We start from the raw sequence: 27,157 nt of genomic DNA on the forward strand, positions 1-27,157 counted from the left end.
TGTTTGAATATGCTGCCACAGGAGGGTGGTGGATGGCCACCAACCTGATAGCTTCTTTAAAAGGGTTTTAACACTTATGGAGGTGAAGCTTCCATCTATGGCTACCCAATCTTGATCCCTCCTTGGATCTGAGAGATTGCAAATGCCTTACCACCAGGTGCTCAGAGCAGCAGCAGCAGAAGGCCACTGCTTTCACATCCTGCACGTGAGCTCCCAAAGGCACCTGGTGGGCCACTGTGAGTAGCAGAGTGCTGGACTAGATGGACTCTGGTCTGATCCAGCAGCTGCCCATGTTCCTGTTCTTGCGCGTATGGAGGGAAAGGGGGTGGGTTTTGTTGCCATCTGTTTTACCTGATTTGGAATGTTTTACTGCAGTGATTTTATATGGGGGTATTTATATTGTTTTTTGACATCATGTACGCCGCCCTGAGCCCTTTGGGGGAGGGCGGGTTACAAATGTAAATAAATAAATTATAGGCCTGGTGGGACGGAATCGGATGTGATATAGTTCTGGTTAATATCCTCCAGCACAGGGGATAAGCAAAGTTATTCCATTCCATACGGAATGTATGAATGTAATTTTTCCTCAGACTATTTTTAAAGTTCCCTTTAAAAAATGATACAATCTATACCTTCCTAGCGAGTGAAAATGTCCTCTTTCGCATGCATTAATGTGTTTGTGGATAAGTGTTTGATCCTCCTCATACCCAGCAATAATTAATGAAAATGCTAATCGACCAAGAACTTATGATCCATATGTCTGCAAAAAAGCTACACAAGGATAGTCTACTTAGCACAATCGAACAACACCCACAGGCGTTATCAACTCTTCACACCAGCCACAGTGTACTTGCCACACAACTCCTTTGTGTGTCTTGTGACTGTAAGCAAGAATTCTTTGATGCTGTAAGCAGTCGTCCTGAGCTCCGCCATCTGCGCCAAGAAACTGAACGGAAATGAAAGTATGTAAGCAAGAGCTGGTAACTGAACTCCAAGAAACTCCGTTACTTTTAGTACGCCAACAAGTGGGGACTCAAACCTACAGGCATGGATCTCAGCCCTCTCAAACACTCATCTTCCAGCCCAGCAAGGCTCCCGTGCCATGGCCACAGGTAGGTCTGGAGTGGCTCTCAAGCCCATACCTGGATGAGCCAGCAGAAGTCGGCGGCATGGCCGTGGGAGATGGAGGCAGCCACGGAAGGCAGCTGAGAAGCCAGCGTGGTATAGTGGTTAAGAGCAGGTGGAGTCTAATCTGGAGAACTGGGTTTGATTCGCCCTCACCTGAGGGTAGAGGTTTATCCAGAACTAGGATGTGCTCGGCCTCCCACATTCCTGCTAGCACCTTGGGCTAGTCACAGTTCTCGAATCCCTCTCAGCCCCCCCACCTACTCCTGGCCAGTGCTCTGTTGAGGAGAGAAAGGGAAAGGGAGCTTGTGGCCATCTTGAGTCTCCCCCACATAGGGAGAGCAGTGCTAGTCGGTATAAATCCAAACTCTTCCCTCCTCCTCTATACATGCATTGTTTTACTCTTGAAGCAATTCTCAAAGCCCCTTGTTTTAGGGGTGGTGGTGGTTCTTAATTTTCAGAGTTTTCTGCAAACTTGAAGAGTAAGTGTGCCCCTTTTCTGTGGACTTAAGTATCCACAGATAGGGAGCACAGTTGGGAGTCAGATACATACAGAAACTTGCAGCTGAAGTGCATACCAAGCTCAGAATACTTGGACAAACTCAGCCAATCCTCTAATCCAGGGATCCCGAACCTTCGCGAGTCTGTGGGTGCCTTTGGAATTCTGGCATAGCATGGTGAGCATAGCCACAAAATGGCTGCTGCAGGAGGAATAAGCCACAGTGAAGATCCTTTGCTGTGTGGTGGCAGCTAATGCTGAAGCAACGTTTTTTTAAAAAAATTGTACAGCCAATAACATTTCCAATGGTTTATCAGAGGTTTCTACTGAACAAAAGCCACAACTGGCCCTACCAACTTCCTAAAAAGACTAGGTGGGCGCTAGGAAAGTTGTCAGCGGACATGGTGCTCTAGCCATGCCAACAGCCAGCATGGGGTAGTGGTTAAGAACATAAGAACATAAGAACAAGCCAGCTGGATCAGACCAGAGTACATCTAGTCCAGCTCTCTGCTACTCGCAGTGGCCCACCAGGTGCCTTTGGGAGCTCACATGCAGGAGGTGAAAGCAAAGGCCTTCTGCTGCTGCTGCTGCTCCTGAGCACCTGGTCTGTTAAGGCATTTGCAATCTGAGATCAAGGAGGATCAAGATTGGTAGCCATAGATCGACTTCTCCTCCATAAATCTGTCCAAGCCCTTTTTAAAGCTATCCAGGTTAGTGGCCATCACCACCTCCTGTGGCAGCATCTTCCAAACACAGTGATCTAGAAATTTAGTAAAACAATAAAAGCACACTGCAACGTTTCAGGATATAGGATTGCAACCCAGCGGCATATCGATCGCCATCACCGGCAGAGGAAAGATGGCTGAAAATTGCCCAGCTGAAGAAGAACTTGCTGTCAAGACGTATACAGATTTATGCCCATTAATCCTCGGGTATCAGGGAGAGGGCATTAGCAAAATAAACAAGTTCCACTCTGTTGCTGGTTCCTTTTTCCCAGCTGCTCCCGGGTAAAGCTCCGAAAATTACCTCATGGAGACCGCCTATATCAAGGACATTCACCTCCCACCGCCGCCTCCTGGGGAAATCACCGGGAATTCATGAAGACAAAGTTAATTGACGCTACCTGCCGAGAGATCCTGTCGGTTTTGACAGAAAGACGTGCCCGCTTTGACGGAAGGAAGATTACAAGCCTGCTTCCGATGCCAGATGTTTCCCACCCACTTGCTCCCTTGTGGTCACTTTAACCCCTGTTGTGAAAAACGGGACTGCAAATAGAGGAGGCCCCTAAACCAGTGATGGCTTAACCTTTCCAGACCGAAAAGCTCCAAATTGCAAACCCAAACCCACTTATTTATCGCAGTGCCAACACGGCAATTTCACCTGAATGCTGAGGTTTTAGTTTAGAAAACATTTTGAGGTGTGCTACTCGAGTAAGCTTAGTGGTAGTCAGTGGTTTCTTTGTTTCTTTGAAGCAACTGTGCAACTCTTCCAACGGGTGAATCACAACCCTAGAGGTTTTACAGAAGCAAGCCCTCCCATTACGTAAGTGCAACCGAAAGCTTACTCCCAGGTAAAGGATCAGCTTTAGTTCTTCGATGAAAATCAGTGAGGTTTAACAGCTTAAACAGGGCTACCTACACCGTTTCCAAACCAGGTGTTAGGTTTTAATGCTAATAATCGGAGCTCCAGCGGCCCAGGCCAGCCCAGTGGGAGTGTGGGAGGGGCGACTCTGTTTGAGAGGTCCACAGAGAGGGGCTCTGAGGCCACCTCTGGCACCCGTACATTGGTGGTTCGCCATCACTGCTCTAAATCCATGATCCACGTCATTGGGATGGATATCTAAACTCCTGAAAGTCCCAAGCAGGCTAGAATCAGAAACCCCGTTAGGCATCATGTTAAAAGAAGGTCCAGAGAGAAAGAACAGTGCAGCACCACATATACAAAACAATAATGAACCAATAAAATAAAATAAAATGTGAGGGCGATCCGGCTGCGACATCTGTCACCCCATTGATCACCGGGGTTTATTTGGCTGATCTGGCTGGCTAGGAAGGTGTCCCCTACCTCCCTCACTGCTCCATGTGCGTCCCTCCCGAAGTTGCACGCTTGGTGGAAGAGGATGACCATCTCAGATAAAAGGAGCGTACCATTCTTTGGTCAAGGGTAAAAGATAGCTGCGCTCCCCTGCTAGAATCTCCAAACAAGCTCAAGGTCCATATTTTAACACTGCAATTGTAACCCCCATGCTCAAAATGGGTTGACCCAGAAAGGGGTGGAGACTCAAAGCAGCAGGAGGCTGCAGAGCTCATGTAGTTTGGAGGAGACGCCTACCAGACCTGGGACTCTGGTTTGTATAAAGCCCTTAACAATGGTTAAGTAGAAGTAGGCTGACCCAGATGTCCAGCCATTGGCCCGGATGGTTCCGCCTTAAAATAATTTGTCCTTGGCCCCATGGGAGATTTTAGCCACGATGGAAGCAAGGCTGCCACACTGCCTCTGGGGTGCAAAGAGCAATGTAAGCAGCCTCACAGCACACGTCAAAGAGGAGATGGTCTTCTGGGGGCACTCCCGCTTTACCCGCCCCTGTCATAGAGGCTGGAAACAGAGCTCTGTACAGTAAGGCAATCTCCTGACTGGCCAAAGTACAAGATACAGCCACCCACCCACCTGCCCATCCCGGTTTACAATGAAATGTGACCATCTGGTCACCCTATTGTTAAGGTAACTGCAATGTTGTTGGGAACCAGTGGAAGCAGTAGTTGTTTATTTTACTATGTTGTAAATGTTGAGCTTCTATTGTTTCAGGGTTTTTTGTGTTTGTAATGGGCGAGAATTCTCCTGAAAACCTTCGACATGTTGAATCCTGTTCATCAAGCCCTTGGAGTCTTCAGGAGCCAACCCACTTGCAAAGAAGAACTGGACTTGGCAATATCAGAAGACTGTAACTAGAAGGACTTGAAAATGTAACCTGAACAGGACCTGGAAGTGTGACGTTAAATGTTGATGTTGGATGTTATGTGTTAAGAAAGTAAACCATTTTGTTTTTAAAATTTGTTGTTGCAGACTCATTCCAAGTTCTGCCCCACAGAACCCACAGACAGAGGTTACGCAATCACTGCACAAGTAGATTACAGCAATTCTTTTTTGACCATTTGCACACCTGGACGTTAAATACCAGAAATCTGGACCTTTTACCATTAGGGAGTTTATAAAAGTACTAAGAATCACTTGAGCATCGATGTGGTGCAGTTACTAGAGCAGTGGTGGCGAACCTTTGGCACTCCAGATGTTATGGACTACAATTCCCATCAGCCCCTTCCAGCAAGGGGCTGATGGGAATTGTAGTCCATAACATCTGGAGTGCCAAAGGTTCGCCACCACGGTACTAGAGTGTAGGTCTCCAACCTGGGGCCCGTGAGCGCTGGAGCTCCAGCGGACACATTTTGTGGCACCCACCAACTGTGTTTTAGGAAGTGGGTGGAGCCAAGGAGGTGACTTTTGCCCAGCAAAACTTCTGACTGACTGCTGGATCTGTAATTGGTTGACTGACTGAACCCAAAGCATGTTCACCAATGGCTGATCTTCATCCTGGAGAGAGGTGACTAGTGGGGTACTGCAGAACTCTGTCCTGGCTCCAGTGCTATTTATTATTTTTATGAATGACTTGAATGATGGAATAGAAGCTGCGCTAATCAAATTTACAGATGACACCAAATTAGGAGGGGTAGCTAATATCTCAGAGGACAGGGCCAGAGTTCAAAATAACCCAGACAGATTAGACAGCTGGGCCTAAACTAACAAAATGCATTTCAACAGAGATAAAGGTAAGATACTACACTTAGGCAGATAAAATGAAATGCACAGATATAGGATGGGGGACACCCGGCTTGACAACAGTACGGGTGAAAGGGATCTGGGAGCCTTAGTAGACCACAAACTGAACATGAGTCAGCAGTGTGATGCAGCGACCAAAAAAGCCAATGCAATTCTGGGCTGCGTCAATAGGAGTATAGTATCTAGGTCAAAAGACATAATAGTGCCACTCTAGTCTCCATTGGTCAGACCTCAGCTGGATTTTTGACTGGCCGTGCCAATGTAACGTTGGCAGCAGCTGATACCATAGCACAAGGATCTTCACTATGTCACTAAAGTTAAGCTATGGCAATCACTATGTGGCTGACTCTGTCTCCTGTGGCAGCCATTTTGTTGCTGCACCGACGAAGCCAGGATGTGCCCAAAGGCTCAGAAAGGTTGGGGATTCCCACACTAGGGTGACAAACAAAGGAGACCTAGGTTCAAATTCCGACAGCCATGAAGCTCAATGGGCCAGCTGATCTTTTCACCTTACCTACCTCACATGGCTGGTGTAGGGATAAAATGGGATGTCTTGCATTCCTTAGAGGAAGGGCGGGAGTATATAGAAAGCTCTAGCATGTTGTAGGGTATTTTAGAAGTGAGAGCTAAAAGTCCCCAGTTCAAATCTCACCCAACTCGCAAACGATATCCCCGTGATGGCGAACCTTTTCGAGACCGAGTGCCCAAACTGCAACCCAAAACCCACTTATTTATCGCAAAGTGCCAACATGGCAATTTAACCTGAAGACTGAGGTTTTAGTATAGAAAAAATGGTTGGCTCCGAGGCGTGCGTTACTTGGGAGTAAGCTTGGTGGTAGTTGGTGGCTTTGTTTTGAAGAAACCATGCAACTCTTCCAACGGGTAAATCACGACCCTAGGAGGGTTTACTCACAAGCAAGCCCCATTGCCAGCAACCAAGCTTACTCCCAGGTAAAGGATTGCGCTTCAGTTCTTTGCATGAAAACCAGTGGGGTTTAACAGTGCTTAACAGGGTTACCTACACTGTTTCCCCAAAACTAGGTCTTATGTTTAATGCTAATAATCGAGCCCAGCGGCCCAGGCCAGCCTAGATGTGTGTGTGTGTGTGGGGGGGGGACTCTGTTTGCATGTGCCCACAGAGAGGGCTCTGAGTGCCACCTCTGGCATCCGTGCCATAGGTTTGCCATCACTGCGATATACGGTAGGTTGGCTGCTGCTTCTCAGCTCCCATCCATTTGTACCATCAAAAGATAATAATACTGATCTATTGTTGAAGGCTTTCATGGCCAGAATCACTAGGGTGTTGTGGATTTTCTGGGTTGTATGGCCGTGTTCCAGTAGCATTTTCTTCTGACGGTTCACCTGTATCTGTGGCTGGCATCTTCAGAGGATCTGATCCTCTGAAGATGCCAGCCACAGATGCAGGCAATACGTCAGGAGAAAATGCTACTGGAACACGGCCATACAACCCAGAAAACCCACAACTCCCTAATACTGATCTATTTTGCTGGACCCTTTTAAGGATTCTTGAGGCCTGGTAAATACATGCAGAAGAGTAAGACCACGTAATTGACTTCAGAGCTCAAGCAAGATGTTTAATGTTCCAATGTGTGAAAAAGCTCTTTCAAAGTAGAAAATTAATTGCAAGGAGAAAGAAAAGGTTATGCTCAGCCCACTTTCTCCTGATGTCTTCTGAGGGTTGTGTGTGTGTGTGTGTGTGTGTGTGTGTGTGTGTGTGTGTGTGTGTGTGTGTGTGTGTGTGAGAGAGAGAGAGAGAGAGAGAGAGAGAGAGAGAGAGAGAGAGAGAGAGAGAGAGTCCCGTGGCTAAGAGTCATGGCTAGTCCACTTTTCCATGATGTGTCTAACCCTTTTTAAAGCTGTCTGTGGCCACCCCTACAACCTCTGGCAGTCAATTTCACATTTTGATCTCATGTTATGTCTCTCTTTTACCACGACCTACCTCTTCTTGCAATGATAACTCAGCTGTGACTGGAAGAGCAGAGGATGGGGGAAAAGAGAACGGGAGGGGCAGATCTTGCATGTCAGGCTGACACACAAGGTCTTTTGTGATCTCCTCCCCCCCCCCATACTCTTCAAGACCAGTGGGACTAGAAGAGTGTGGGAGGTGGTTAGATCTTGCCTGTCACAGGATCTACCTCTTCCTCCGCACATAGCATCTATCTGTTGGAATGAGCGACTTCTGCATGCCTGGACACTAGGGGGTGCTGTGTATCTCACTCTAACTGTCTTGTTGCCTCTCTTGTTTGCCCTCCTTGTCTGGGCCAGGAGACCGCCCACTAACTTCCTTTCTTCCCCAAGCTGGTCTCACTTCTGACCTGACCTTTGCCCTGAGCACATGGACAATGGCTGCCTGCCTCAGTGGGGCTTTTCCACTGAAGCACTCTCTCACTTCCACACACGTGACGGCGCGTTAAGCGTACCCACTTGTTTTCGCATAGGTGTCAAACTCGCGGCCCTCCAGATGTTATGGACTACAGTTCCCATCATCCCCTGCCAGTATCATGCCGGCAGGGGATGATGGGAACTGTAGTGCATAACATATGGAAGGTCGCGAGTTTGACACCTGTGGATTAGGGTTTCTTCCTATGTACCTTTTTCCTGGAACAAAGCTGTGAACTGGAGATGCTTGAATAAATGCAAGTTTTACCTTTTACCTTTATGTCTTGGGAAGTTTCTATACACTGCCCTCACACACACTACTGGGCTGATCCATAATTCAACTAAATCTAACGCTATCTCTTCCTCCCTCCTCTGCTGGCATCCAAGGGAAGGGAGAGAAAACCAAAACAGCTGAACGTTATTCGGCTTTTTTTTTCAGCCCCAGGAGTATTCAGCTTATTGAATCCACCTGGGTTGTTTGTGGGTAAAAGAAAAACCCGAAAAAAGCCGATAGGGTTTATGGAATTACTAAGCCTTATTCTTATCTTTTATGGTGGTTGTCTCCCTAGCTACTTTTTTTGGAAGGCTACATGGAGGTTGTATTGTCGAAGGTTTTCATGGCTGGAATCACTGGGGTGCTGTCTGGTTTCCGGGCTGCATGGCCGTGTTCTAGCAGCATTCTCTCCTGACCTGGATGCTTCTATTCAGATGCATTCACCTATTAACCTTGCTATCTTCATTGTTACTCACATGCTACAGACTTCTTTGTGATTCACATGCCAGGCTACTCTATTCAGATGGCCTTTTGACCTCACAGTATATATCAGTGATGGCGAACCTATGGCACGGGTGCCAGAGGTGGCACTCAGAGCCCTCTCTGTGGGCACGCACAGAGTTGCCCCCCCCCCACATCTAGGCCGGCCTGGGCCGCTGGGCTCGATTATTAGCATTAAATCTAAGACCTAGTTTTGGGGAAGCAGTGTAGGTAACCCTGTTTAGTGCTGTTAAACCCCACTGATTTTCATGCGAAGAACTAAAGTGTGATCCTTTACCTGGGAGTAAGTTCGGTTGCTGGCAATGGGGCTTGCTTCTCAGTAAACCCTGCTAGGGTCATGATTCACCCATTGGAAATGTTGCACGGTTGCCTCAAAGCAAAGCCACCGACTACCACCAAGCTTACTCCTGATTAACGCATGCCTTGGAGCCAACCATTTTTCTAAACTAAAACCTCAGTCTTCAGGTTAAATTGCCATGTTGGCACTTTGCGATAAATAAGTGGGTTTTGGGTTGCAATTTGGGCACTCGGTCTCAAAAAGGTCCGCCATCACTAGTATATATACTCCACTTGCTTTCCATTCCTACTATCTGACCCTCTTAAGATGCCAGCCACAGATGCAGGCGAAACGTCAGGAGAGAATGCTGCTAGAATACGGCCATGCAGCCCGGAAACCAGACAGCACCCTACATGGAGGTTGTCTGAAAAGCCTGAGTGATGGGCAGCCCCATCCAAAGCCTGGGGTGGCCAGGGACGACGACTTGCCGCAACACCCCAATGCCTCCCAAGAGCTTTCCAGTGGCATGGGAAGGCAAAACCAACTCTAGAAAGCCCTCGGTTGGGCTAAATGGATCTATGCCACCCTTGTGAGTGGCTTAACTCCAATGCCTCAGCCACCACATTCCGGGTGGTGACGCCTTGGGGAAGCCGACTGACCTCAGCTCTACCCCCTGGGAATGCTTCTGGAACATTCTGAACTGAGCTGGCATCCTCCTGGACCCCAACACAGCTGGAACACCAGCCTCCAGTCTGGTGTAGTGGTTAAGAGAAGGATTTTGATCTGGAGAACCAGGTTTGATTCCCCACTCCTCCACCCGAGTGGCAGAGGCTTATCTGGTGAACCAGATGTTGTTGCACTCCTACATTCCTGCTAGGTGATGTTGGGCTAGTCACAGTTCTCTCAGAACTCTCTCAGCCCCACCTACCTCACAAGGTGTCTGTTGTGGGGAGAGGAAGGGAAAGGAGCTTGAGTCACCTTACAGGAGGAGATAGATGGAATATAAATCCAAACTACTACTACTACTCCCCCTTCTGGGTCGAGTGCTGTCATGCCCCCACAGAAGCCTATGTTACTTTCATTGTTAAGCATAAGTTTCCCATAGATAGCATGGGTTTAGTTCTCTGCATAGTCTCCAAAGAGAGGTAATTTTAGTTTGCCCCTGTCCCTTTAAGAAGTTTCCCAAGAGGCAGTGTTTTTTTTTAATTACCCAGTAATCCCTGTGTTCAGTCAGTTCAGTTCAGTACAGGTGCCTAGGGAGTCAGGAGGCAGCAGTATTTTGTCACATCAAAGGTGTGCAGAGAGCACAAAGTGGAGGCTTGACTCTTGAAAGCTTCTACCCCTGGAAACCCTGCTGGTCTTTAAGATACTACTGGATCCAAATCTAGCAGGCCAAAAGAAGAAGAGAAGAAGAGTTTGGATTTTTATCCCCCTTTCTCTCCTGCAGGAGACTCAAAGGGGCTGACAATCTCCTTGCCCTTCCCCCCCTCACAACAAAAAACCAAGGGGGCAAGAAGATGAGCTATTAGTATGTGTTGTCAATAGTGCTGAAATATGGGAATTTGTATGAGATAAATGAAAGAGCCCTTGGTGGGAGCAGCGTGCATATCCCAGTAGTGTATGAAAATGTGAATCGCGTCTCACTTTCCTCAACAAGCAAGTATTATTTAATGTGCATTTTTTATTCATACCTAAAACAGTCTAACAACACAGATAGATACAGAAAATATAAGCAAGAATAAGTACATTTATTGTACGGACTCCAAATTTTGTTTGCATCGAGTATTAAGAAGAAGAAGAGTTTGGATTTATATCCCCCCTTTCTCTCCTGTTAGCCTCAAAGGGGCTTACAATCTCCTTGCCCTTCCCCCCTCACAACAAACACCCTGTGGGGTGGGTGGGGCTGAGAGAGCTCCGAGAAGCTGTGACTAGCCCCAGGTCACCCAGCTGGCGTGTGTGGGAGTGCACAGGCTAATCTGAATTCCCCAGATAAGCCTCCACAGCTCAGGCGGCAGAGCGGAGAATCAAACCCGGTTCCTCCAGATTAGATACACGAGCTCTTAACCTCTTACGCCACTGCTGCTCCTGAAAAGACGTAGAAAAAACATAGAAAAAACGTAATGCAGTCCAAACCATGCATGTACAAAAATCTGGGGCTGTGATATTTTAAGGGGAAGTTTGTTATCTACTAGAACAAGCTGAAAACTGAAGGTTGGACAGATATGTTGTGGAAGTTTAGAACACCAACTTGGGGGGAAAATAGGTTTCACTGTAGCATTCATCCCAGAGGACATGCACACCAGCTTCTGGTGCTTTCTATTCGGCCCCCAAGTAGGAAGGGTGAACAGCATCTTCCTTATTCTTTCAGAGATATATTTAAACTGTCAAGATGTGCTGCCTGAATCTTCTTTGCCGCCGGCTAAAAAGACACCCAATTCCATCCACCCTTCCAAAGGCATCGGCAATGTTTTGAGAGATTTACCACTCTAATTTAGTATCCACTCGGTTCAGCAGAAAGACCGTCCTCCGCCAGTAATGGGCTTTCAGTCAGAGCTTTCCTGTGTAATTCCGTGCAGAGTTATCCCAGCCAGTCCACTGAGTTCCGTGGGCTTACTCTACCGAGGATGACACTGCGAGGACTCAAAGGGATGTAGGTTATTTTTGGCCCTCATTTATTACCTTTGAAATTAATGGACTAGTCAAAAGAGGGACCTTATTTTTACACATCGAATGCCAGTGACTGAGAAATGACACTTTCCGAGAGATATGATGGACTTAATTGTCCCTCTGTTGCTGTTCTGCCCTGAAAGGGCTGGAGTTTTGTTTCTGTTTTTCCCACATCATAGATGTTACTTTCAGTCATATCAAAACTGAGAGGCATAGGGGGGTAAAATGGCGCCTGGGGCAAAATGGCACCCGGCCACGCTCCCCTGGCCCTGGCCCACACAAAATGGCGCCTGGCCTGCTCCCATGGCTCCAACCCACACAAAATGGCACCCGGCTATGCTCCCCCGGCCCTGGCCCACACAAAATGGTGCCCAGCCACGCTCCCCCAGCCCTGGCCCACACAAAATGGCACCCAACCCTATGTCAGGGAATCAAAATAAAGAGGAGTGCATCTTGTGCACAGATCATGAAGATCTAGATGACAGCACCTGTCAGCCAGAGTCAGTTGGCAAAAGCCTGGTGTAACTGAATCAAACCAGTCTGATCTGGTGCTGTGGCCTTCAATGTGATTGGGCAGTGTTTGTATAATAGTAGAGCACTATCTGTGCACATGAGCTGTTAGGGTTATATGTTTGCTGCGAAGCATGCTGCCGGATTGTTCTCTGATATTCACTTGTATATAGCTTGCACCTGTGAGTAAAATTCCTTCTTTGAAGTGAAGCTACTGTGTGGTGGAGTTATTTGTCTGCTGTGCCAGCCGTCTTCAACTGCACTTATCTTGTCTGGTAACGCACCTTTCCGCTGAGAAAACGACACCTGTCAGGCTGGCGGGCCCACAGAGCTTCATGCTACACGAGCAAGGTAGTGCTGAGGAGTGTTGTTGGCTGAAGAGCACGAGCTGTGGAGTGGAACAAAGGCGGAAGCCATGGCGCTTACAGCATCCAGTTTTGCCTTTTGAGTGAGGCTGGACGGGTCGAACTTACATGCCGCGGGAGCTGTAAGATGAAGAGTTATCTTATCAGAGACGACCTGTGGAGCATTGTTGAGGTACCCCTGCCGCTGGAGTTGCGTTTAACGGAGAGCCGGGATGAAAGAAAGCAAGAGCTACCATCATCCTGGCAGTGCTGGACTCTCAGCTGGTATATACTTGCAGAACGCAGGCGTCATGATGTCTGGAGGTGTTAAAGAGGTTGTACCAGAGAGACACAGCTGGTTCCAAAGTCCTACTCACCGTTAGTTAAAATAACCTGAAGCTGAAGGCTGGTGAGTGTCTCAACTCACTTGCAGGCTATGCAGACTCTTCGCTGAATTGAGAGCAGAGGGCTTGCATTCCAAGAGGCTCATAAATCTTTATCTCCACTTTCTCGCCCTTGACAGTGCCCTGAGCAGCTTGTTTTGAGTCTGCCAGAATGTGAAAGAAGACGAAGCTTTACTTTCGACAGAACAAACTTCACAGTCTGCTGGAGTGGCAAAAACAGAAGGATTACCAGCGCATTTGTCGCCGATGAATGTGCCGCGAGAAGGTTCTCGCCTGTCGGGTGTCCCAAGAGGAAGAGCCGCGTCGGAGTCTGGTAGAAATCCTTTGCTAAAGCGCCGTTGCTAATGCTTATGGTCAGACAAGTTATTCAGTCTCGAATTCAGTGTTCTGATCTAGCCAATTGAGGCAACAGAAGGGGAAATACAAAAGAAGTCTTTTCCTGAGAAGCAAGTCAGAGATGAATCTACGGCTGGTTACGCAGTTGAAGATTCTAAGACTGTATCCTGTTAATTGACTCTGCTTGTACTCGAGCACATCGTAAATTCCAGGTCCCTGTTGGAAGACGCCAAAGAATCAACAGTTGCTCACGAAGCCTTAAGCTGGACGGCAGTCCAGTGGAAGTTAGTTTACAAGGAACCGCGCTTGTGCCTTCTTTAGGCAAATCTCTTAAAATGTCCTGTTAGTGCAAAATCTTTGATTTTTGTCTGCTATCAGTAGCTAGCCTAACTCATGATGGTTATAAAGTTGATTTTGTTGATGACAAGTGTTATGTGAAACTGAATGGTACTTGTTCGTGCAAAGGAAAGCTTGAGAATAAGTTGTACAAAATGATTCCCAAGAAAGCAGGCAGAAGAACATGTTTCTGTCTATCTAACCGGGGTCTCTATGCATGACAACTGTGTCCATGCTTACACAGAGTATTAGGGCATTCCAGTTTTTCTCCTTTGAGGCAACTTGCTAAAGTTTTTGATGTAAACGTCAAACCTTGCCGCAAGTACATTGACTGCACAGTGTGCACTAAAGCTAAACTGAAAGCTCATCCCTCAACTGGCTGAAGTCAGTCAAAAGAAAAACAGATAAAACCGCTTTTCTTATTCATGTTGACCTTAACTGGCCCGCTTTCACCCACACAAGGAGAGGTGCCAAGTATTTTATGGTGCTGGTGGATGATTTCAGTAGATACATTCTATACTGTGTTGTTAAAACCAAAGCTGAAGCTGGAAAAAGTTTAAACAATGGGTGGCAATGATTGAACGCTAACTTTCCTTATCGGTCGTTGCCAGATTACAATCTGATAGAGGAGGAGAATGGTTGAGCAATGATTTTCAACATTGGTTGGCCTTCAAAAAGGAATAATTCATAGAAAACTAACCTTTCTCAGCCTTGAAAATGGGGGGTTTCTGAAAGAAAATTTCTCATCTGCAAACCATGCGATTGTTTGTTAATGGATACCGCTTTCATTTTGGGTGAAGCCGTCATACAGCCACCATCTCATAAATAGATTGTGGAGGGTGACAATCAATGAAACACCCTATTGCATGCTTTTTGGCAAAGCCGCCTTCTTTGAAGCATTTGAGAGCAAGTTTGAAGTTTCTTTTGCAAATCGTTCTCATTCCAAAGAACAAAGAAGGAAGGACAACCTAAATATCGCCATTTGAGGTTCATTGGCTACCAGCCAGAAACCAAAAGCTTATAGGTTTTTTCTTATGGCCGCAGTAGTACTCCCCTCGAGAAGCCCCACTTTGAAAGCCATGCTGGTTGGGAGAAAATCCATGCTAACACTGAGGTGTTTTAAGTTCCTTGTTATCGGAGCAGCCAGTTGCTAGCAGCAGCAACCAGTCAGAACCGTTCTCCTTCTATTCAAGGTCAGGCTCGCCACCCTGTGTAAAAACGGAGACTGTAATAGAAGGGAGGACGAGACTGAGTCAGAGCAAAATGGAACTGACATGCAAAGTCCAGTCGCTCTAAGAAGGTCTGAAAGACAAAATAAAGGTGTTCCTCCTGATAGATATGGGTTCACACAAACAGTTAGAGGTGTCATACTAAGTTGAACCAAAATCTTACAATGAAAATGTTAACTAGATCCTTGAAGAGCAGCAAAAAATGGCAAGAAGCACAAAAGAATATGATTCTTTGCTTGAGCAGAAGGTTTTGAGGAAGTAGAAAGCCTCATGACGCGAAAAAAATCATTGGTTCTAGATGGGTTTATAGGAGAAAAAGCCTTACTCCGATGAAAGTGTCATATACAAAAGCATCTGTTGTTGCACAGGGCTACAGCCAAACCTATCTGCAAGATTTTGAAGAAACTTTTTCTCCTACAGCCAAAGCCAATTCCTTTAAGGCCGTATCTACCTAGCTGTAAAAGACGGTTTGAAAGCGCCCATTATGATTTTTCTACTGCTTACCTGAATGCTCCTTTAATTCAGAGATTTTATATGCAAACCAATTCCTGGTTTTAAACCAAACAACAGAACCACAGGTGTGCTACTTGAAGAAGTCTTTATATGGGCTTCGCTACTAATCTGGCAAGAAATTGGAATCAGTGCTTTAAACGATTGTTTGTTAAACCTTGGTTTCAAAAAAGTGTTGCTGGATCCGCATGTGTGTACAATAAAAGGTTCGTACCTACAACCAAAATCATCTTGTTAGTGTACGTCATGATTTATGTAAGTTGCAGCTAAAACTGATGAAGCAATTAATTCAGTTTATACTGAGCTACAAGCATTTTAAAATAAAAAGATCTAGATATCTTAAAGTCCTATCTAGGTATTGAAATAGCTCACAATCCTGAAGGTGGTCTTGTGTTGCTAGCTAACCAAGAAAAAAAAAATAGGAGAGCTTTAAAACATATGTGGTAACAGATGCTAAAACATTTGATACTCCTTGGTATGTCGTAAGCTGATTTCTTTAAAACTGAATGTGATGTTTTATTTGACAAACCTGATCTCTATCGCTCTGTAATTGAAGTCTTTTGTTTTTGAGTAATTGGACAAGATTAGATATTGCTTATGCAGTAAGCTGTTAAGTAGAAGAGTTTCCAAACCATCACTACTGACTGGCAATGTGTCAAAAGAGTTGTCAGATATTTGAAAGGAACAAGCAATAAAGGTTTATTGGATTTGTCCTGATGACAGTAACATCCCGTCAGCAGTAGCCTATAGCTCTTTTGCAGAAGAGAATGACAGAAAGTCATGTTCTGGTTTCTAGTTAAGTATAACTCTGTCATTAGCTGGAAAGCTAGGTTTCGCAGAACACAGTAGTACTGTCAACCGCGGAAGCGAGTTCTGTTCACTTTCTGAAACTTGTTCAGAACTTTTATGGAATCAACAACTGTTAACTGATCTGAATGCAATGTATGAAAAGCCTGTGAATCTTAGAAGAGTCTCCCAAACATGCATTCATGGCTAATATGGAAAGCATGAGCAAGGACCAAATACATAGCAGTTAAATACCAAAATGTCAGGAGTTAATCTCAAAAAGGTGACATTAAATTAGAGTATGTGCCTACTGAACGAACTGTGCAGACATCTTAACCAAAGCAGGTACTTTGCACAAGTACAGAAACCTATTACCCTGAACTTGGTATTGTGGACTGTATCCAATGTGTTGCATGATGTAATGTGTAACCATTTAGAATGTATTGTAAAATGCTTTGTAAATAGATGATCTGTACCCAAGATGAGAAGGCGTTTCAGGAATCAAAATAAAGAGGAGTGCATCTTGTGCACAGATCATGAAGATCTAGATGACAAGCACCTTGGCTTCAGCCAGAGTCAGTTGGCAAAAGCCTGGTGTAACTGAATCAAACCAGTCTGATTCCGTGCTGGCCTTCACCGTGATTGGGCAGTGTTTGTATAATAGTAGAGCACTATCTGTGCACATCAGTCGTTAGGGTTATATGTTTGCTGCGAAGCATGCTGCCGGATTGTTCTCTGATATTCACTTGTATATAGCTTGCACCTGTGAGTAAAATTCCTTCTTTGAAGTGAAGCTACTGTGTGGTGGAGTTATTTGTCTGCTGTGCCAAGCCGTCTTCAACTGCACTTATCTTGTCTGGTAACGCACCTTTCCGCTGAGAAAACGCACACTCTGTCACCCTATTCCCCTGGCCCCAGCCCACACAAAATGGTGCCTGGCCTGCTCCCCTGGCCCCAGGCCACACAAAATGGCATCCAGCCACGCTCCCCTGGCCCCGGCTCACACAAAATGGTGCTTGGCCATGCTCCCCCGGCTCCGGCCCACACAAAATGGCACATGGCCCCACTCCCCTGGCCCCAGCCCACACAAAATGGCACCCAGAGACGTTCCCCTAGCCCCGGCCCACACAAATCTGTAGTTTAACGCTGAACCTGACCAGGCAGAGGCCAGCCTCAAACTGTAGGCTCTGCCTTGGCTGGGTCCAGTTTGATACTGCTGGCTCCACCTTCAAAGCTCCGCCTCTGAAGTCACATGGTGGAACCAGCAGTATAAAGCTGGACGCAGCCAGGACAGGGCTTGTAGTTCGAGGCTGGCCTCTGGCTGGCTGGGTCCAGTCTAAAACTGAAGGCTTCGAGGCAGAGCTTGCCTTTGAAAGCTAGACCCAGCTGACCCAGGTCTTGAACTGCTCCCCCCAACTCAATGTGAAGGTCAGGGGTGGGGTGCACAATTGAATGCTGGACGCCAGCCCAGAGGTGTACCGGGTCCAAATGGCGCCCGGAAACCAAAAACCCTCTGGGCACCCCCCCAGTGGAGCCCCACTTACTCATGAGTAAGCGCCATGGCTTACTTGCAAGTAAGAGCCACATCGCTTACTCGCGCAGCCCCTCCTCCCCAGCAGCCGCCCCAGACTTATCCAGGCCGACTCCAGGCTGCCACTTTGGCAGCCAGCCTCTATGACTTTCTTAAAGGGGCAACTCCCCGAAGATTGCTTAAAGGGGAAAGCAATCTTTAAGCAATCTTTGGAGAATTGCCCTTTTAATAAAGTCATAGAGGCTGGCTGCCAGAAGTCGTGCCTCAGAGCCTGCCGGGGGAAGGGTGAACCTGGTCCAAGAAGCCCTAGATTGCCCCAAGAAGCCCTAGATTGCCCCTAGATTGCCCCATATTAGTTTTACTCTTGCCCTTGATCATATGGATAAACCTGGCGGACCCCAATCCAGGAATCTAATCTACTTTTGGTCTTTGTTTTTTCCCACTGGGTTTTATGCAAATTGATTCCCACGGGGAAGAAACATCAGGATAAAAATATGCCAAGTAAATAAATAAATATGGACGTGCTGTAATTATGCAAATTCAAAAATGCAATCAAGAACGTCACGCAGACCGTGTACGATAGCAGTAATTATCGACGTGGCCTTTGACATTCTCCGCGAAAACTTTTTGCCAAACAAAATCCGTTTCAGGTGGCCTCTCTCTGCAACATTCGAGCTACTCCTGGAATGGAAGAAATACAACCCGTCCTCTTGGGCCCAGTTTGAAACCTGGAACCAGCCAAAATGCTGACCACACAAACAATTCACTTAAAATGGCCTTCCCGCTTAATTGGCCACCACTCCAGAGCTGACGGCCGTTTCCTTGGCTATCCCCAGAAGACTGGAACTCTCTCCTGAAGTGTTTCATTGCCTGCGTGGGCTCCCCTCCGAAGCCCTTGGCCCAGGAATGCTCTTCTTCCTTTCTCACTGAGCCATTTGCCAAGTAATTGAATTCAGCAGCAGCCGCGCCCTTGGCATTGATTTATGGGACTCCGGCAACCGAAAGGAAAGAGACAAACGCGGGTGCAAAAGTGACAGGTGACACATTACTATTCAGAACAAACTTGTTTTGGTCAGATTCATAATATGCAACGGCACAACTCAATGAGCGGCTGGAGAGAAGAAGGCGTGGGATTTAGCACATCCTTCAATACACCTCTACCTATCTGAGTCTGATGCAGCCCTTCCCATTTCAATAAACATTTAATCCTTTGTATTTACATACTGCTCAGACCTGGACAGTCCAGGGCAGCCAGAGGTGTATCTAGGGAAAATGTAGCCCGGTGCAAGATCTGAGTTTTCCACCCCGCCCCCTATTTGGGAGGCCACCCTCCCCCACCACAACAAAACAACATTGTTTGCACCAAGTCAGTGTATGGACCCGGGGGGAAGGAGGAGGGTTGTGGGGGCAATTTACCACCACCCCTGTGACCCCAGCCCAGGTACATTTGACCCCATATGTCCCCCTGGGCCCCTGAGGGTAGCCCAGTCTCATTGGATCTCAAAAGTTATGCAGGGCTGACCCCAATTTATTTATTTAGTTATTGATTGATTGATTGATTGATTGATTGATTGATTGATTGATTGATTGATTGATTGATTGATTGATTGATTGATTGATTGATTGATTGGTTTTGTATACCGCCCTACCCCTGGAGGGCTCTGGGCGGTGCACAACATAATTTCCTCAATACAGCATATACGACAAAACCCCAATAAATTAATACATTTAAAATTTAAATTTAAAACACAGCGGTAAATTTAATAAAGATGGCATCAGCAATAAACCCCAATTAAACCCTCCCAAGAAGGGGGGAAGCAGAATGAAAAAGTGGGTCCCCTAGATGGCAAAGGGGACTCGGAACCGGAGGAGTAAAAGTAAAAGGGGCACTTCAATCAGAGGCTGGATACTCCAAAAGCCCGGTGGAACAACTCTGTCTTACAAGCCCTGCGGAATTCACCAAGATCCCGCAGAGCCCGGACAGCTGGAGGGAGAGTGTTCCACCAGGCAGGGGCCAAGGCCGAGAAGGCCCTGGCCCGAGTGGAGGCCAGCCGCATCATAGAGGGGCCAGGAACCACCAGCAAATTGGCCTCTGCTAAATGCAGAGGCCGAGTAGGGACGTATGGGGTAATGCGGTCCCAGGGTTGCTATTAGGGTTGCTAGCTCCAGGTTTGGGAATCCCTGGAGATTTGAGAGTAGAGCCTGAATAGATGGGGCTCACGGAGGAAGGGGCCTCGGTACGGTACAATTATATCAAGACATTAATATTCATAATCATATTTAGCAGAATGATGCAATAAAAGCAAGCAGAGCCGGAACACTGTGAGTGTGATTTTATAAAGAGATTCTTTGCTAAAGAATGCTAAATATAAAGGGGGTACATAGGCAGAAGATAACAGACAACTTTTCCAACTGAGCTGCATTTTTTAACCACGTCATGACTAGAGCTAGAGAGATCAGAAGTGAAAGTGACCGGGGAAACACAGAGCAATTCACCACTTATCCAAAAGCTTCCCCTTTCTGTATATGTGACCCAAGGGATATAACCATTGACACCCAATGGTCCAAGAAGCATTTTATTAGTTATGCAAAGGACACCTACAGTTTAGAAAGAAACTGGATGCCTATTTGCAACAAAGTAATTTAACTGATCTGGTTACAGCAAACAAACAGCAAGTTAACTCTTTCATGACTGAAGGGGTTGGCACTCACAACATCCAACAATACTGCCCGGGAGTCTACATTCCATTTTCTCTGATGGAAGTGGTACATCAAATAAATAAATAATAAACAAATAAGCAGTTGGGTGATCAGTCGTAATACTGGGAGATCTCCAGCTCAGAGGTGGAGCTACAAGGGTGCCTCCTAAAGGGCTGCCAATGAAAAAGCTCCCTGGGGCTGCCAATGAAAAAGCCCTCTCACTGGAAACTCTATGGAAAAACCACAGAGTTTCTAGAAGTTCCGAGTCCTACCTGACACCACTTCTGGGGTTCCCTCAGAAGGACCTACCGAAGGCTTTTTTGAGTGATCAGGAGGGTATTTCAATGTAATCTTAATTCTTGACCGGGAACCAGTGGTGGGATCCAAAACTTTTAATAACAGGTTCCGATGGTGGTGGGATTCAAACAGTGGTGCCGCCGCACACACGTACCTCCAGTCCCTATTGGGCAGGGAGGTTGCTTTAGTAACCCCCTCTCGGCACTCAGAAAAAATTAGTAACCACTTCTAGAGAAGTGGTGAGAACTGGTTGGATTCCACCTTTGCCAGGAACATATGTGATAATTTAATCCCAAGCCATATTGGCTTTACAGATGAAAAACCAACATTTTGAATTGAGTTTGAGAGCAGTTTGGTACCAGTGTAATTTAGGCTCACATTAATATGTGTTCACATAAAATGGAACACTTTGATCAACCTCAAATTAGGTCATTTTCATCTGGGGACCATTTGGAAGTCTAGGTTGCATGCTCGAAATGATGTCCCAGTCGGGCTGCATCACCACAATACACATATAAAAACATCCAGATATAATTAAATTATTCCAACTTACGTAGGGGATAGTGTCCAATGTATCTGTGTTGACGATTATAGGAGCAGGACTGGCCTGGAAAAAGAAGAAGAAAATAGGTTGACCAAGACTTGATAATCAATGCAGGTCAAAACATGGTTCACGACTGCATACACAAAAAAAGGGTTTAAATGTATTAGCAACCACAGCCAAGGAGAAATATGTGTGTGGGCGGGGTACGTGTATGTGTGCAGAATGTAACACACTTCATTATATACATGGAGAGAACTGAAGTAGTCAGGTTAAAGGGGTCAGAAGTGTTTGGTCCCAAAAATCCACTTGGCAAAAAGACATAGCTCAAATTCCAAAGATTTTTGGAAAAAAAATAAAACATACCATAATTCAGAACATAATGATGTCTGCATTTGCTCTTTAGAAATTTCATACACTAACGTTAAGAGCAAACTGAAATGATAGTGATTCAATATTAAAAGTGAGAGAGAGGGAGTTACAAAGAACCTACAGGTCAGAAAGTTCTCAAAGAACCATGTGTAGGACCGAGAACCAAAATTTTCTTCATCCACAATAGGGTTGTCAAACTCTAGGTGGGGCCTGGAGTTCATCAAATTACAAGTAAAGAATTACAAGAATTACAAAGACTAAAGATATCAGATCCCCTTGAGAAAAGGGCAGCTTCAGAGGGCAGACTCTGGTATACATGGCAACTGTGGGGATTTGGGGGTAAGGTGTCATGCATACCATGATACCACTTCTGGGGAAACCAAAAAAGGATACTGGGTAGCTCTAGGACTTCTGGAAACTCTATGGCAAAACCACAGAGTTTCCAGCAATTCCTAGACTTACCTGACGTCACTTCTGGGTTTTCCCTGAAGTATGTTATGGAACACACTACTTCAATGAGGATTGCCAGCGGGAGGGCTTGACAACCCAGAGTATAATACAGATTCAATGCAACATTCTTGCTGGCAATCCTAATACGCACCCAATAATCAATTAGTTACTTCCTTTACATTTTATTTATGTACCTATTCTGCTCCCACCTCTGTTGTAACATGATGCAAGCAATTCCGGATTGTAAACTCAAGGTTTTATTATTTTGATTTCTTACCACTCAACCCTACTTTATTCTCCATCAGTCTTTCCCCTATTCTGCTTTCCCTTTTGGTAGGACGGGTCCAGCCTGATCAGCAACAAACTGTGGACTTCCTAAAGGGACAAACTTCTCAAGTACCAACACTGAGATAAATGACAGCTATTGGGACACTGTTCCCTTCCTCTTTCCCCTTTTCTACCCTCCATTTTTGTTGACATTCTCGCATTGTTCGTTCCAGACCAACCTCTTGCATGCCACCCCCGTAACGTGACTTGTGCCCTCGTCCTTGAGGTGGTTCTTCCCCTCCTTCCAATTTAATAGGAAGCAAATGCTTCCAGCTGGGAGTTTTACTACCCTGCGGATAAGACAAGCTGACAGTTGCAGTGACAGATTGGAATCCTACTGCTGGGAGCCGGCCGCTTGTTAAAAGCGGGAGAGAAATAGCTCTTGGCTTTCATGCTTATTGGGAGGGGGTAAAGAAGGACTCACGGGAGAGGGAAGGCATAAAATGGTTGAGGAACAATCCAGAAGTCAATCCAGCAATATTTCTAGGCAACAAATATGAACAGCACTCAGGCACAAATGGCCACTTTTCCTTAAAGAACAAAACTGAGCACCTCTTTCACCACCCAATATTAGAGCAACACACACACGCTTTGCATTCTGATTTATAAAATAGTGCCGTGGTGGCAAACCTTTGGCACTCCAGATGTTATGGACTACAATTCCCATCAGCCCCTGCCAGCATGGCCAATTGTCGGGGCTGATGGGAATTGTAGTCCATAACATCTGGAGTGCCAAAGGTTCGCCACCACTGAAATAGGGTTTTGGGTGGGAAAATACCTGGAGATTTTGTGGGTGGAGCCTGAGGTGGGTGGGGTTTGGGGAGGGGGGGACTTCAGTGACGTACCACGTCCATCTGCCAAAGCAGCTATTTTCTCCAGGTGAACTCATCTCTGTCACCTGCTGATCTCAACTGTAAATAGTGGGGGATCTTCAGCCAATGAGGGCTTTCCTTTCTGCTTAGCAGCCTTTTGAACCATTATGTCAAGCTGTGGCATTGGCCATCGATAACAATACTGTCAAGAAACTGAGTCCCTGCAATGTTTTGTTCTCCAACATGTTGGTTCTGGTTCAAGCCTACAACTGAAAAGTTTCAGCCGGAAAATAAATTGTGCTGTTGCTTGATTTTTGGCAAACTGTGGCCTTTTGCAGCCGAGATAAGAGTCCAGAGGCTGGGAGGAGGCAGTTTCTATCCTAACTTCCTTCAAGCCTCCAAGATGGAGAATGGTGTAGCCACGTTTCATCCAATTAGGGAAGAGGAAATGATGAGCCTCAACCCCGGTGAGAACTGGGTGGGCTTCCTTGCGGATAAACCCCACCCCTCCATCTCACTCTGACCCTGCCCTGGTTCACAGGACTAACAACAGGGTCACATAGTTAACGGGCATCACCAGTCATGGATCTGATTGGTCCAGTTAGCCCAGGCCAACTCAGACCCTTGGCCATAAAGTTTAGCATTTTCAGTCTAGTTCTGTTCTTGATGCCTCACTCATGGCTCCCTGATCCAACTTTGGATCATTTGATCTTGTCCCCGCTTTATATCAGAGTCTGACCACGCTGACTCTTGGAAAGAGTGGATTTTGAAAGCAGGAGGATTTCAGCTGGAACGGTGACATTTGGTAATCTGAACTAATGTTATTACCGTTTTGATTTAGCCTTTGTTATTTTAATCCACGCTGTTCGCTGTCCTTTTTGGAAAGAGCCTTGCGTAATTTAAATAAACCAGTCAAAACGTTCCCTCCCTGTAGAGGCATTCAAGGTATTGTTGAAGGCTTTAACCGTCTCGAAAGCCCACAACGGCCAGTTTAATGCATCACTTTAATTATGTCTTCTGGTGTTTTGCCTTCAAGTGGCTTGAACCCAATCCCAGTACCCAGCCCTATGTGGCTTTATTGACTAGGTTAAGTGACACAAGGAGTCTACCTTGCAGGGGTGATTTTCCTGACTTTAATCCCTGGAAGATTGGAAGATTGCCCCTTGACTTCCAGTTGTTTGGATAATGTCAGAGGCATCACCCCCTCCGAAATCTAGCCCTGCTGTATATTTAGAAGAGCTTGTTAATTATAAGTGCAGATGGGTCATGACAAGAGCAAGGTGCAACTCATTCCTCTCTGTCTAGCTTCAAGGTCGTTTCCTTAACATCCAACAAAGTGAGCGTTGTTGTCGGTACTGTCCCAATGCTATGGACTCAATCCCTCATATCCTGCTTTACTGTTCGGAGTATAATGATATTAGAGCCGATCTGGGAGCTTTACTACCTCTAGAATTCATGTTTCTCTCAGACAAACTAAAAATGTCTAAGCTATTGAACAGCCCTAATGTATACCCCCCCCCCCCCCCACCCCCCCCCCCCCCCACCCCCCCCCCCCCCCACCCCCCCCCCCCCCCACCCCCCCCCCCCCCCACCCCCCCCCCCCCCCACCCCCCCCCCCCCCCACCCCCCCCCCCCCCCACCCCCCCCCCCCCCCACCCCCCCCCCCCCCCACCCCCCCCCCCCCCCACCCCCCCCCCCCCCCACCCCCCCCCCCCCCCACCCCCCCCCCCCCCCACCCCCCCCCCCCCCCACCCCCCCCCCCCCCCACCCCCCCCCCCCCCCACCCCCCCCCCCCCCCACCCCCCCCCCCCCCCACCCCCCCCCCCCCCCACCCCCCCCCCCCCCCACCCCCCCCCCCCCCCACCCCCCCCCCCCCCCACCCCCCCCCCCCCCCACCCCCCCCCCCCCCCACCCCCCCCCCCCCCCACCCCCCCCCCCCCCCACCCCCCCCCCCCCCCACCCCCCCCCCCCCCCACCCCCCCCCCCCCCCACCCCCCCCCCCCCCCACCCCCCCCCCCCCCCACCCCCCCCCCCCCCCACCCCCCCCCCCCCCCACCCCCCCCCCCCCCCACCCCCCCCCCCCCCCACCCCCCCCCCCCCCCACCCCCCCCCCCCCCCACCCCCCCCCCCCCCCACCCCCCCCCCCCCCCACCCCCCCCCCCCCCCACCCCCCCCCCCCCCCACCCCCCCCCCCCCCCACCCCCCCCCCCCCCCACCCCCCCCCCCCCCCACCCCCCCCCCCCCCCACCCCCCCCCCCCCCCACCCCCCCCCCCCCCCACCCCCCCCCCCCCCCACCCCCCCCCCCCCCCACCCCCCCCCCCCCCCACCCCCCCCCCCCCCCACCCCCCCCCCCCCCCACCCCCCCCCCCCCCCACCCCCCCCCCCCCCCACCCCCCCCCCCCCCCACCCCCCCCCCCCCCCACCCCCCCCCCCCCCCACCCCCCCCCCCCCCCACCCCCCCCCCCCCCCACCCCCCCCCCCCCCCACCCCCCCCCCCCCCCACCCCCCCCCCCCCCCACCCCCCCCCCCCCCCACCCCCCCCCCCCCCCACCCCCCCCCCCCCCCACCCCCCCCCCCCCCCACCCCCCCCCCCCCCCACCCCCCCCCCCCCCCACCCCCCCCCCCCCCCACCCCCCCCCCCCCCCACCCCCCCCCCCCCCCACCCCCCCCCCCCCCCACCCCCCCCCCCCCCCACCCCCCCCCCCCCCCACCCCCCCCCCCCCCCACCCCCCCCCCCCCCCACCCCCCCCCCCCCCCACCCCCCCCCCCCCCCACCCCCCCCCCCCCCCACCCCCCCCCCCCCCCACCCCCCCCCCCCCCCACCCCCCCCCCCCCCCACCCCCCCCCCCCCCCACCCCCCCCCCCCCCCACCCCCCCCCCCCCCCACCCCCCCCCCCCCCCACCCCCCCCCCCCCCCACCCCCCCCCCCCCCCACCCCCCCCCCCCCCCACCCCCCCCCCCCCCCACCCCCCCCCCCCCCCACCCCCCCCCCCCCCCACCCCCCCCCCCCCCCACCCCCCCCCCCCCCCACCCCCCCCCCCCCCCACCCCCCCCCCCCCCCACCCCCCCCCCCCCCCACCCCCCCCCCCCCCCACCCCCCCCCCCCCCCACCCCCCCCCCCCCCCACCCCCCCCCCCCCCCACCCCCCCCCCCCCCCACCCCCCCCCCCCCCCACCCCCCCCCCCCCCCACCCCCCCCCCCCCCCACCCCCCCCCCCCCCCACCCCCCCCCCCCCCCACCCCCCCCCCCCCCCACCCCCCCCCCCCCCCACCCCCCCCCCCCCCCACCCCCCCCCCCCCCCACCCCCCCCCCCCCCCACCCCCCCCCCCCCCCACCCCCCCCCCCCCCCACCCCCCCCCCCCCCCACCCCCCCCCCCCCCCACCCCCCCCCCCCCCCACCCCCCCCCCCCCCCACCCCCCCCCCCCCCCACCCCCCCCCCCCCCCACCCCCCCCCCCCCCCACCCCCCCCCCCCCCCACCCCCCCCCCCCCCCACCCCCCCCCCCCCCCACCCCCCCCCCCCCCCACCCCCCCCCCCCCCCACCCCCCCCCCCCCCCACCCCCCCCCCCCCCCACCCCCCCCCCCCCCCACCCCCCCCCCCCCCCACCCCCCCCCCCCCCCACCCCCCCCCCCCCCCACCCCCCCCCCCCCCCACCCCCCCCCCCCCCCACCCCCCCCCCCCCCCACCCCCCCCCCCCCCCACCCCCCCCCCCCCCCACCCCCCCCCCCCCCCACCCCCCCCCCCCCCCACCCCCCCCCCCCCCCACCCCCCCCCCCCCCCACCCCCCCCCCCCCCCACCCCCCCCCCCCCCCACCCCCCCCCCCCCCCACCCCCCCCCCCCCCCACCCCCCCCCCCCCCCACCCCCCCCCCCCCCCACCCCCCCCCCCCCCCACCCCCCCCCCCCCCCACCCCCCCCCCCCCCCACCCCCCCCCCCCCCCACCCCCCCCCCCCCCCACCCCCCCCCCCCCCCACCCCCCCCCCCCCCCACCCCCCCCCCCCCCCACCCCCCCCCCCCCCCACCCCCCCCCCCCCCCACCCCCCCCCCCCCCCACCCCCCCCCCCCCCCACCCCCCCCCCCCCCCACCCCCCCC

General features: G+C 50.7%; 1 protein-coding gene across 1 annotated transcript in view; it reads right to left on the reverse strand.

Annotated features, from left to right (window-relative positions):
* The window catches only part of LOC125430911 (disks large homolog 2-like), a 204,586-nt gene that overhangs the window by 116,367 nt on the left and 61,062 nt on the right, over nucleotides 1-27,157 (reverse strand). Inside the window, exon 2 of the mRNA XM_048493268.1 lies at nucleotides 21,114-21,167. Within this exon, the coding sequence (XP_048349225.1) occupies nucleotides 21,114-21,167 (54 nt within the window). The remainder of the gene's footprint in view (nucleotides 1-21,113; nucleotides 21,168-27,157) is intronic.

This window comes from Sphaerodactylus townsendi, linkage group LG04 (genome assembly GCF_021028975.2).
Source record: "Sphaerodactylus townsendi isolate TG3544 linkage group LG04, MPM_Stown_v2.3, whole genome shotgun sequence".
NCBI classification, from domain to species: domain Eukaryota; kingdom Metazoa; phylum Chordata; class Lepidosauria; order Squamata; family Sphaerodactylidae; genus Sphaerodactylus; species Sphaerodactylus townsendi.